General features: G+C 42.2%; 2 protein-coding genes across 2 annotated transcripts; one reads left to right on the forward strand and one right to left on the reverse strand.

The window, feature by feature from the left end:
* The first annotated feature begins 340 nt into the window (after positions 1-340).
* LOC134796985 (uncharacterized protein K02A2.6-like) lies at positions 341-3,261 on the forward strand. The gene is made up of 4 exons (XM_063769178.1): positions 341-360; positions 1,482-1,643; positions 2,040-2,922; positions 3,016-3,261. The coding sequence occupies exons 1-4, from the start codon at positions 341-343 to the stop codon at positions 3,259-3,261; spliced, it is 1,311 nt and encodes a 436-aa protein (XP_063625248.1).
* A 2,208-nt stretch (positions 3,262-5,469) lies between these two features.
* On the reverse strand, positions 5,470-6,570 carry LOC134796986 (uncharacterized protein K02A2.6-like). The gene has a single exon (XM_063769179.1). The coding sequence runs from the start codon at positions 6,568-6,570 to the stop codon at positions 5,470-5,472; it is 1,101 nt and encodes a 366-aa protein (XP_063625249.1).
* Positions 6,571-12,423: the final 5,853 nt, after the last annotated feature.

Here is a 12,423-nt window from a genome sequence, read left to right on the forward strand (position 1 = left end):
ATTCGTAATTTCGTAGTAGGTACTTAGCTAAGGTGTTTGAAAAATAAATATGATAAGTCAGAATTCTTTCTTACTTGTTTAATAGGTAGCTATATAATGGGCTGATCCACTAAATCTGTCACGCCAAAAACTTTAACTAAATTATTTACCAAACATTTACACTTGCAGAACAAACACATGAGAATAGTCTAAATTTAAATACTTACACCTCTTCTAATACCTTGGGTAATACTATAAGTATACTATGTAATCGTATTTCTGCGAAACAGTGAGCATGAGGAAGGATATTCGGAAATATAATATACAAGTCTAATTTACGAGTATTACAAGTCTATTAAAAATGCTTACTCAAGCGCGCAGGTAAACATTTGGCAAACGCCACGCTATATTATTTAAATCTAATTGGTATCTCATTTTACATTTCGTAACACATATATCCCTAGAGAGTTTAGACGCTCTCACATACCGAAATACTTAGTTGGAAACAACATTGAACATTTTAGGATAATTTCGGACTGGGGAATTCGTCAATTGTATTGAAAATGACAGTTGGCATAATTCTCAAGCTCGACTTGATTCCCTGAAGGCTTATGTCTCAGTCTAACCTCCAGACTCCAGTCGTGTACTCATGTACCTATGTAGACAGAATTTCATTTCAAATTCTGGGCTATAACCGCGAAAATCGAAGTTCGCAAATTGCGGGCATTTTTCTCTGTCACTCTAATTACGCCTTCATTGGAGTAAAAGAGAAAGTTCTCCGCAATTCGGAAATTTTGGTTTTCGCGGTAGCCCCTCTGCCGTTACAGGTTCAATACGACGATCTTTTGTGGGTGTAGCGGTGGCAAAATGGAGTAGTATCACAATTCCCATCGGTAGGGTATGATGAGATACTTTCTTACTTTTTAATTTATAAATATGTATAAACTATATTTCATAGGTAGGTACATATTTACTCGATTAAATTAAACTGTAAAATGTTTACTAATAACAGTATTAGTAAACATAATTAAATACTAGCATGATATTTAGACACCAAATTGGTAACATGCCTAACAATAACGATATCTTACAAACATACGGCCAGTGTAAAAAATGTATCTTAAAATATTGTTGAATGGTTTACGAATTAATTTTGCTAAATGTCAATTTTTTAAAGACAGTGTAAACTATCTGGGCTATAGAATTGATAAGTATGGTTTGCATACGGATGAACGAAAAATTTCTGCTATTGTTAATGCCCCGGCCCCCTCAAATGTAACGCAACTTAAAAGTTTTATGGGATTTGTGAATTTTTACGCGAAATTCTGTGCTAATATGAGCGATATTTTAAAACCAATGTACAGTCTTTTAAAGAAAAATGTTAAATGGAATTGGGACGAATTATGTGATGACGCCTTTAAAAAAATTAAAAAAGTGTTAAGCAGTGCTCCCGTGTTAGCACACTATAATCCATCACTGCCTCTAATTCTTTCGGTGGACAGCAGCCCTTACGGCCTGGGCGCGGCCCTGACTCAACGGGGCGCGGATGGCGTGGAGCGACCTCTGTGCTGCGCTTCGCGCACACTGAACGCCGCCGAGTGCAACTACTCGCAACTCGACAAGGAGGCGCTGGCGATCGTGTTTGGAGTCACTAAGCACCACCAGTATGTGTATGGGCGGAAGTTCACATTGCGGACGGACCACAGGGCACTCAGCTACATATTTGGTAAAAACAAAGGGCTACCGGTGACTGCGGCAAGCCGTTTGCAGCGTTACGCGGTAAAGTTAGCCGCGTATGATTTTAATATTGAATTTATCCGATCAGAGCGTAACTGTTATGCGGACGCTCTTTCTCGTCTTCCTTTAGTAAGTCAGAATAGACCAGGTATGAAAGACGAGGGATGTAGCTATTTAAATTTTGTAGAAGGGGATTTTCCACTTAGTTTTAAAGAGGTTAAAAGTGAGTTGGCGAAAGACCCCATTTTAAGTAAAATTTACGGATACGTTTTGTTCGGATGGCCAGGCAATAGCAATGAGTCAGAAAAGCCTTATTTTAATAGAAAAGAATCTCTTAACATAGACCAGGGTTGTTTAATATGGGGATATCGAGTGGTTATTCCAAAATCTTTACGAGTTGCGGTATTGAATGAATTACACGGTGGCCACCCCGGCATAGTAAAGATGAAACAAATCGCGCGGAATTACGTTTGGTGGGACACACTGGACGCGGACATCGAGCGGGTGGCGGAGCAGTGCGCCGCGTGCCGCGCGCAGCGCTCTGCGCCGGCGCCCGCGCCTCTGCACTCGTGGCCGTGGCCAGGGGAACCCTGGGCGAGATTAAACTTAGACTTTCTAGGGCCTTTTAATAACGCATACTATTTAGTTATAATCGACGCTCATTCTAAGTGGATAGAGGTCGAAAAAATTAAAACTGGATCTGCCTCTGTTGTAATCAATTGCTTACGAACATTGTTCGCACGTTTCGGCCTGCCGAAACAAGTAGTCACCGACAATGGGCCACCGTTTTCGTCGGCCGAATTCGGCTCTTATCTCAGACGTAACGGAATTCGACACACCTTAGTAGCTCCTTATCATCCGGCCAGCAATGGCGCGGCCGAGAATGCGGTGCGTACCATTAAGCGAGTGTTGAAGAAAGCCGTTATCGAGAACGAGAAAGACGTCACGGCTCTCAGTAGGTTTTTGTTCATGTACAGAAATACTGAACACAGCACTACTAAGAAAGAACCGGCAGTGGCGCTTCTAGGGCGGCGGCTTCGCGGTCGCCTCGACCTGCTGCGGCCCGACACCGCGGACGTGGTGCGCACCGCGCAGCGGGCCAGCGAGCGGCGCAGCGAGGGCCACGCGTTGCGGCAGGGCGAGCCGGGGGCCGAGGTGCTGGTGCGAGACTACGCGCGCGGAGCGCACAAGTGGGCCGAGGGACAGGTGCTTGCGCGAGAAGGGCCCGTATCTTATGTAGTGCGAACGAGTGACGGCCGCACACATAAACGACACGTAGATCAACTGCATTTCTGAAAGTCGAGATTTACGCTCAGTGACATTGACGATAAGGCACCCACACCCGTCTCACATCAGCCAGCGGACAAAGTCCAGGTAGACATCCCGGAAGTCACAGGGTTGCCCGCTGATGATACGGATCAGAATGACGGGGAAGGTGGAGGCGAGGACGAGTATGGCACGCCGCCGGGGACTCCGACAAAACATGACGAACGTTGTCGCCGGAAAGCTGCTGTCCGTTGTTTAGAAAGATTAAAACAAATTTAATCAGTCATAATTATTCGTCCCTTTGCCATTACGCCTTATGCGTATACTAATAAAGACCATATTGTGTGTAGTATTTTAAAGTTAGAACGTTTTTATATTTGTCCGACTTAAGTACTAAAAAGTTAGTTACATGCATGCCTATTACATCTGTGACGTAATAAATATGCCCTTTATTTCATAATGTAGACTACTCGTATTTTCATAATGCTACAAATACTTATGTTATATACATATTAACAATATTAACATAATCCTGGCACCAAATGGACCTTGGTGAACATCGTCCTAATTACCTAGACGAAAAGGTCCAAATTGTAATAGCTATCTTTTAATTTGTCTCATTTGTGATGAACCATTATTGTGATAGTTTAAGAAACATTTTGGTTAATTTAGAGGAGGACAATGTTATGTATGGTAGATTTGTAGGTAGCTCGGAAAGTTACAAGTACCGACATACTTATCTAATAAACGTAATGACAGTCCAAATCGGTGTTTCATTGCTTGAACATATCAGATGTGTTTCGTTATGATATGTGTATACACAGTATAGGTGTGAGTACCCGAAAACAAGGACTGCTTACAAAAAGAGATGAGATCCCATCAAAAACATTACATGTAAAAAGGTGCAAGTCTCGCAACACTTCTACTACAAAAAAGTTTTGAGATGTAATGTGAAACCAAGTCGGTTATTTTAATCAGTGCCAGTAATACATATAATGACTTGGCAATTCGGAAATTTTGGTTTTCGCGGTAGCCCCTCTGCCGTTACAGGTTCAATACGACGATCTTTTGTGGGTGTAGCGGTGGCAAAATGGAGTAGTATCACAATTCCCATCGGTAGGGTATGATGAGATACTTTCTTACTTTTTAATTTATAAATATGTATAAACTATATTTCATAGGTAGGTACATATTTACTCGATTAAATTAAACTGTAAAATGTTTACTAATAACAGTATTAGTAAACATAATTAAATACTAGCATGATATTTAGACACCAAATTGGTAACATGCCTAACAATAACGATATCTTACAAACATACGGCCAGTGTAAAAAATGTATCTTAAAATATTGTTATTTTTGATCGATTTTTACTCGATCGATTTTCACTTGGCGCTGTCACGGTCTAGCACACATGGCAATTAATTTTTTATTTTCAGTGCTATTAATGGCTGTACAAAAGTAGTCCAATACTTTAGTTCAATCCCATCAAAAACATTACATGTAAAAAGGTGCAAGTCTCGCAACACTTCTACTACAAAAAAGTTTTGAGATGTAATGTGAAACCAAGTCGGTTATTTTAATCAGTGCCAGTAATACATATAATGACCTGGCAATCGCACGGCTGCATAATGACATAAGGATCATCGTCACCTATTAAAAATTCTTCTAATTGAACATAACGCTAGCGCTAATAAAATTGCAGTTTGAGCATTACACATATTTACGAGTACGGTACGAGTAAAGCATTATGTGCGATTGCCAAGTCATTATATGTATTACTGGCACTGATTAAAATAACCGACTTGGTTTCACATTACATCTCAAAACTTTTTTGTAGTAGAAGTGTTGCGAGACTTGCACCTTTTTACATGTAATGTTTTTGATGGGATCTCATCTCTTTTTGTAAGCAGTCCTTGTTTTCGGGTACTCACACCTATACTGTGTATACACATATCATAACGAAACACATCTGATATGTTCAAGCAATGAAACACCGATTTGGACTGTCATTACGTTTATTAGATAAGTATGTCGGTACTTGTAACTTTCCGAGCTACCTACAAATCTACCATACATAACATTGTCCTCCTCTAAATTAACCAAAATGTTTCTTAAACTATCACAATAATGGTTCATCACAAATGAGACAAATTAAAAGATAGCTATTACAATTTGGACCTTTTCGTCTAGGTAATTAGGACGATGTTCACCAAGGTCCATTTGGTGCCAGGATTATGTTAATATTGTTAATATGTATATAACATAAGTATTTGTAGCATTATGAAAATACGAGTAGTCTACATTATGAAATAAAGGGCATATTTATTACGTCACAGATGTAATAGGCATGCATGTAACTAACTTTTTAGTACTTAAGTCGGACAAATATAAAAACGTTCTAACTTTAAAATACTACACACAATATGGTCTTTATTAGTATACGCATAAGGCGTAATGGCAAAGGGACGAATAATTATGACTGATTAAATTTGTTTTAATCTTTCTAAACAACGGACAGCAGCTTTCCGGCGACAACGTTCGTCATGTTTTGTCGGAGTCCCCGGCGGCGTGCCATACTCGTCCTCGCCTCCACCTTCCCCGTCATTCTGATCCGTATCATCAGCGGGCAACCCTGTGACTTCCGGGATGTCTACCTGGACTTTGTCCGCTGGCTGATGTGAGACGGGTGTGGGTGCCTTATCGTCAATGTCACTGAGCGTAAATCTCGACTTTCTGAAATGCAGTTGATCTACGTGTCGTTTATGTGTGCGGCCGTCACTCGTTCGCACTACATAAGATACGGGCCCTTCTCGCGCAAGCACCTGTCCCTCGGCCCACTTGTGCGCTCCGCGCGCGTAGTCTCGCACCAGCACCTCGGCCCCCGGCTCGCCCTGCCGCAACGCGTGGCCCTCGCTGCGCCGCTCGCTGGCCCGCTGCGCGGTGCGCACCACGTCCGCGGTGTCGGGCCGCAGCAGGTCGAGGTGACCGCGAAGCCGCCGCCCTAGAAGCGCCACTGCCGGTTCTTTCTTAGTAGTGCTGTGTTCAGTATTTCTGTACATGAACAAAAACCTACTGAGAGCCGTGACGTCTTTCTCGTTCTCGATAACGGCTTTCTTCAACACTCGCTTAATGGTACGCACCGCATTCTCGGCCGCGCCATTGCTGGCCGGATGATAAGGAGCTACTAAGGTGTGTCGAATTCCGTTACGTCTGAGATAAGAGCCGAATTCGGCCGACGAAAACGGTGGCCCATTGTCGGTGACTACTTGTTTCGGCAGGCCGAAACGTGCGAACAATGTTCGTAAGCAATTGATTACAACAGAGGCAGATCCAGTTTTAATTTTTTCGACCTCTATCCACTTAGAATGAGCGTCGATTATAACTAAATAGTATGCGTTATTAAAAGGCCCTAGAAAGTCTAAGTTTAATCTCGCCCAGGGTTCCCCTGGCCACGGCCACGAGTGCAGAGGCGCGGGCGCCGGCGCAGAGCGCTGCGCGCGGCACGCGGCGCACTGCTCCGCCACCCGCTCGATGTCCGCGTCCAGTGTGTCCCACCAAACGTAATTCCGCGCGATTTGTTTCATCTTTACTATGCCGGGGTGGCCACCGTGTAATTCATTCAATACCGCAACTCGTAAAGATTTTGGAATAACCACTCGATATCCCCATATTAAACAACCCTGGTCTATGTTAAGAGATTCTTTTCTATTAAAATAAGGCTTTTCTGACTCATTGCTATTGCCTGGCCATCCGAACAAAACGTATCCGTAAATTTTACTTAAAATGGGGTCTTTCGCCAACTCACTTTTAACCTCTTTAAAACTAAGTGGAAAATCCCCTTCTACAAAATTTAAATAGCTACATCCCTCGTCTTTCATACCTGGTCTATTCTGACTTACTAAAGGAAGACGAGAAAGAGCGTCCGCATAACAGTTACGCTCTGATCGGATAAATTCAATATTAAAATCATACGCGGCTAACTTTACCGCGTAACGCTGCAAACGGCTTGCCGCAGTCACCGGTAGCCCTTTGTTTTTACCAAATATGTAGCTGAGTGCCCTGTGGTCCGTCCGCAATGTGAACTTCCGCCCATACACATACTGGTGGTGCTTAGTGACTCCAAACACGATCGCCAGCGCCTCCTTGTCGAGTTGCGAGTAGTTGCACTCGGCGGCGTTCAGTGTGCGCGAAGCGCAGCACAGAGGTCGCTCCACGCCATCCGCGCCCCGTTGAGTCAGGGCCGCGCCCAGGCCGTAAGGGCTGCTGTCCACCGAAAGAATTAGAGGCAGTGATGGATTATAGTGTGCTAACACGGGAGCACTGCTTAACACTTTTTTAATTTTTTTAAAGGCGTCATCACATAATTCGTCCCAATTCCATTTAACATTTTTCTTTAAAAGACTGTACATTGGTTTTAAAATATCGCTCATATTAGCACAGAATTTCGCGTAAAAATTCACAAATCCCATAAAACTTTTAAGTTGCGTTACATTTGAGGGGGCCGGGGCATTAACAATAGCAGAAATTTTTCGTTCATCCGTATGCAAACCATACTTATCAATTCTATAGCCCAGATAGTTTACACTGTCTTTAAAAAATTGACATTTAGCAAAATTAATTCGTAAACCATTCTCTTTTAATCTCTGTAAAACCGCTCTTAAGTTAGACATATGCGTTGCCCTGTCTTTCCCCGTTACACAGATACCGTCGGCGAACACGGCCGTCGATGGCAAACCACTCAACGTCTCCTCCATGATCTTTTGAAAGTTTTCGGGAATACACTTTATTCCGAACGGGACGCGTTTGTATACAAAGGTACCAACGTGAGTGGTTATGGCCGTCATCGGCTGTGACTCCTCTTCCAAAACACATTGTTGAAAGGGCAAACAGGTCCTCGATCCGCGGCAGCGGGTAATGAAAATCTTTTAATCGCGGATTTATTGTTATTTTATAGTCGCCACAGATACGTATGGTGCCGTTTGCTTTTATTACAGGCACTATAGGGGTCCCATATTCCGATCTGTCGACTTTATAAATAACCCCCTCCCGCTGTAAGCGATCGAGCTCCCGTTCTACGCGCTCGCGAAGCGCCAACGGTAGCGCCCGCGCCTTAACGAACACCGGCGTGTCGTCCTTGAGGCGGAGCTGCAGTCGCGACCTGAACGTGCCTAACCCCCCAGCGAACACTTCGGGAAACTCTTGCTTAAGAGATTCTGCCATCGGGTCCTCGCCTTGAAAATTGATACAATCGGTAACCTTTAAATTTAATCGTCTAATCCAAGTACGGCCCATCAAAGGAGGACCGCCATTTTCGATTACATATAACTTCAGTCTATCCACATTATTACCATATCCTACTTCTACATCCAAATATCCTATGGTCTCGATGGCACCTCCGTTATATGACCTAAAACGTAACATTTTATTTTGTAAAGGCAAATGGGAAAAACATCTATCATAATAGTCTTTAGATATAGCCGCAATTCTGCTACCCGTATCGACTTCAAATTTGCACCGTATTTTCTGCACAGTAAGTGTTACGTAGAAAGGGCCGTCCTCAATGTCCACATCACTGTCAATTTTATAAAAATGGCAATCACTATCATTCGAATCAGAATCGTTTAAAAAGTACTGACCTTTTGATGACTTTTTAGATACCTCGTTTCTGCACATCACTTTCAAATGGCCCTTTTCACCGCACGCGTCGCATGAAAAATGTTTGTACCGACATCTGCCCTCCGCGTGACCGGTCTTGCCGCAGCGCGCGCACGGCGCCCTCGGCGCGGCCGTCGTCGCCGCCGCCGGGCCCGCGCGCCGCCGCCGCGCCGCGCCCACGCGATGCAGCCCGTCGTCCGGCGGCGCCGACGCCGACGCCGACGCCGAAGCGCCCGCCACTGCGCCCGCCGGAGCGCCTACCGATACCGCCGCGTGCTTCTCTGCTGCCTCCAGCGCCAGAGCAAGCTCCACGGCGCGCTTGTAGTCGATGGCCCGTACGGCAAATAGCCTCGACCTCATCTCATCGCTCAGCAGCCCCGACACGAATTGATCGCGAAGGTTGATCTCTAGCTGTGCACCGAAGTTACATGTTTTGGCCAAATGTTTTAAATTCTGTAGATATTCGCGTATACCTTCACCGTGTAGCTGCTTTCTCTGACGGAAGATGTGTCGTTCCGCTATTTCCGATCTCTCGGGTTCCAAATGCTCACTTACTAGCTTGACTAAGTCGGCGAATGTTTTGTCCTCGGGTTTAGCAGGTGCACACAAATCACACATAAGCTCATAACACTCTGCACCGACTAAAGTTACTAGTGACGCCACGTGTAATGTGTCGTCAATCTCGTTTAACGCGATGAATTGCTTAACCCGGCGCACGTAAGCATCCCAGTCTGACCCGACACGAAAACACTCCAACTTTCCGAGAGGCATTGTACATAAGCTAATAAACACTAAAAAACGTAACTAAATGGGTTTTTAACACCAAAATACCGATCCCGTCGCCAATGATATGTTCAAGCAATGAAACACCGATTTGGACTGTCATTACGTTTATTAGATAAGTATGTCGGTACTTGTAACTTTCCGAGCTACCTACAAATCTACCATACATAACAACATCTTCATTCATACTCACATCGTACATCGTAGTGTACCTTTACTTTACCTACTATTTGTATTAACTGCAACAGTAACTTTGTAATAGCATATATTTATATGGAATTACAAACTTACTTATGCAGTTCTTAGATCTTTAAAACGTGACTGATATTGCAATATTTTTAGGTTTTCTATGGCTTGATACACTGAAAACTACCTATGTTTACATTTTAAAGCTTGTGGGTATGCTAGAAGTACCTTAGAATTATGATGATCGGTGAGTGTGTCAGTGTCGAAATTAAGGGACTTTGACGTAAAATAATTTTTAAACTACAAGTTCAAATTGAATGTTTTTGAGATTATATGTAAAGCATGTTAACCCCTATATGTCACTGAAAATTCAGGGTTCTAGCTTTAGCCAGCACAAAATTACAGGACGTCGAAAATGGCCTGAATTGCTTCGAGAAAAGGATGGTACGGCCGTGCCTCTTTGTATTGCTCGACTTGGCGGGGGCACTGCCGTGCCCCCAGATTAGTTACATTTTCACTTTAGTTCAATAGGTTTCGAAAGTGACAAATATTAATTTAAATTGCAAAGAAATGAATAACAAGATTAAGTCAGATTTAATTCCTATTATTTTCCTGTAGGTATAACCTCAAATTTTTTCCACTATTCCCAATTTTGTTTTAATTGTTACTAAGTACTTACTAGTCTCTCAAAATGGAATCCATGTAATCCCGCCATCACCGACGAGGTCTGCCCACTCCTCAGTTTCACTCATGGGACTCCTTGCAGTGATAGGTAATTCAACGTAAATACAAACAGTAGCACATTTATAATATAATCAAATATAAAGTAGCGTACATTATAACGCATAATCGTGCGTAGTTTACACCGTGATGCCACAGAGTAGGTACTTATAATTTAACCTGTCTGGAATAGGACAAAAAGTTTCATGAACCTTGGTGACCCCGCGCCGTAACCTCTTGTTGTACCGGGCACTGTGTCACATTGCAGACGATGCTTAACTGTGGCCTCTATGCGTAGATATACGAGTAGATAGGGGACATTATACAAATTGTGTCGCTTAACTTCAAACTCGGGTAAATCCATTCGACCCTCTCAGCAAATATGTACTTTATTACCTTTCCTTAATACCATAATCGCATAACCTGACAGATGGATTTACCCGAGTTTGAAGTGACTCAATTGGCCTAGAGTTGTTTGTGTAGATGGCGGTAGAGTCCGTCTAAGCTAACTTTGCACCGATTTGTATAAAACGAAGTGAAGGGAGTCATCAAAACGTCACATGCTCATAGAAATTGGACACTAATTATGACATTGCCACACTGTCATTGCAAATACCATGCAGAGTCAGTTTGGTCCCTCTCCAGACTTTAATATTACCTAATATTGATTTATTCGTGATAATTTATAATAGGTACGCCAGAACACTGTCTTTTCAATTAATAAACGCCCGCCATTGTCACTTTGAGTACTCAACCTAATCTTGGATACGTGGTAAAATTAGGGACACATTCACGTCATACTCCTTTAGCCAAATTTTTACATTTAGGTACCTATTTCACTAAGTAGAGACGGTTTATCAACGTCAGTAAAATTTCCTAAAAGATTTCTAACATGTGTTGTCAATCTCTCTTGCAGGATAAAATTAGACACGGGTTCAACTTTTTATCGAACCGTGTCCCTCTTGTGCGCCCGGGGTTGTTCAATCGCGTCATCGTCAACCCAAAGTGCCCGAAACCGAAAAGATCAACGTATTGGGTTTTCGACGAGATATCACTTTAAATACGAAAGTAACTCTGTTTGTTATCTCTTCATGCTTATAACTGATATATTTAAGTAAATAAAAAGTCATTTATTGTCGCAAAGGACGCAAAGAAAACTTACAGTAACGAATAAAAAGAAAAAAGAAAAAAGACACATTGAGGTTTAAGTCCAAGGGTTGTTGACTGTTGTTGTGTGTGATAAAATTTGGTAACAAATAGCGTCACGTACCTACCCGATACATTTCTGGAATGCGTCTCTATATACTGATGTATTCTCACGCAATTGGCATACAAGTTAGAAATGGTTTTCTAACGTCATACATACGGCTGTTATGTGTGGTAAGACAGATTTTGCCTTTTAGTTCTTGAGCCAACTATACCTCACGATTGCGCTAATCAGTTTTTCAACAAACAGCTTTAAAATTCAATACATCGTAAAACTATTTTATTAGTTCGATTGGTTTGACCGCGTTACTACAATACGGTTTATTACTATTGATTCCTAATTGGTTACTACCTTTTACAGCGTTGTTACCTTTTATTATTACCCAATTGACGAAGGAAGGAAAGAGATCATTTTTTTTCAAGTGTATGTCTCGTATATGACTTATATCTACACTACTGGCCAAAATATTAAGTTATTTTTTTGTGGAATTACGTTATCAGGTCACCTAAGTTCATGGATACCTACTGCATTTATCCCCAACGTAGTTACTACAGTACGCAAATACAGGTTTTGCGGTAGGCACACCAAATATCATCAAATTTGATTGCTAACTGTTATGGAACGTACGAATACGTGTTACGGCTAGCATTCAATATGTATTACACGACGTATGCAGAATTAGGTGTGTGATTGAATTTGATAATTTGAGCAGACATGTTTTAAAGAAAATTATGTTACTATTTATGAATTTAATTGTAGTAGTGCTCTGTAGGTTAATTTGGTATTTGGGTATGTATAGTTTAACCCAATCACATGGAAAATACCAAGATTATTTTCCGATTAAACTCAATAAATATAAAGTGTGCTTATTTTTACAGGCCTGTTT

The sequence above is a fragment of the Cydia splendana genome, chromosome 14, assembly GCF_910591565.1.
Source record: "Cydia splendana chromosome 14, ilCydSple1.2, whole genome shotgun sequence".
NCBI classification, from domain to species: Eukaryota; Metazoa; Arthropoda; class Insecta; order Lepidoptera; family Tortricidae; genus Cydia; species Cydia splendana.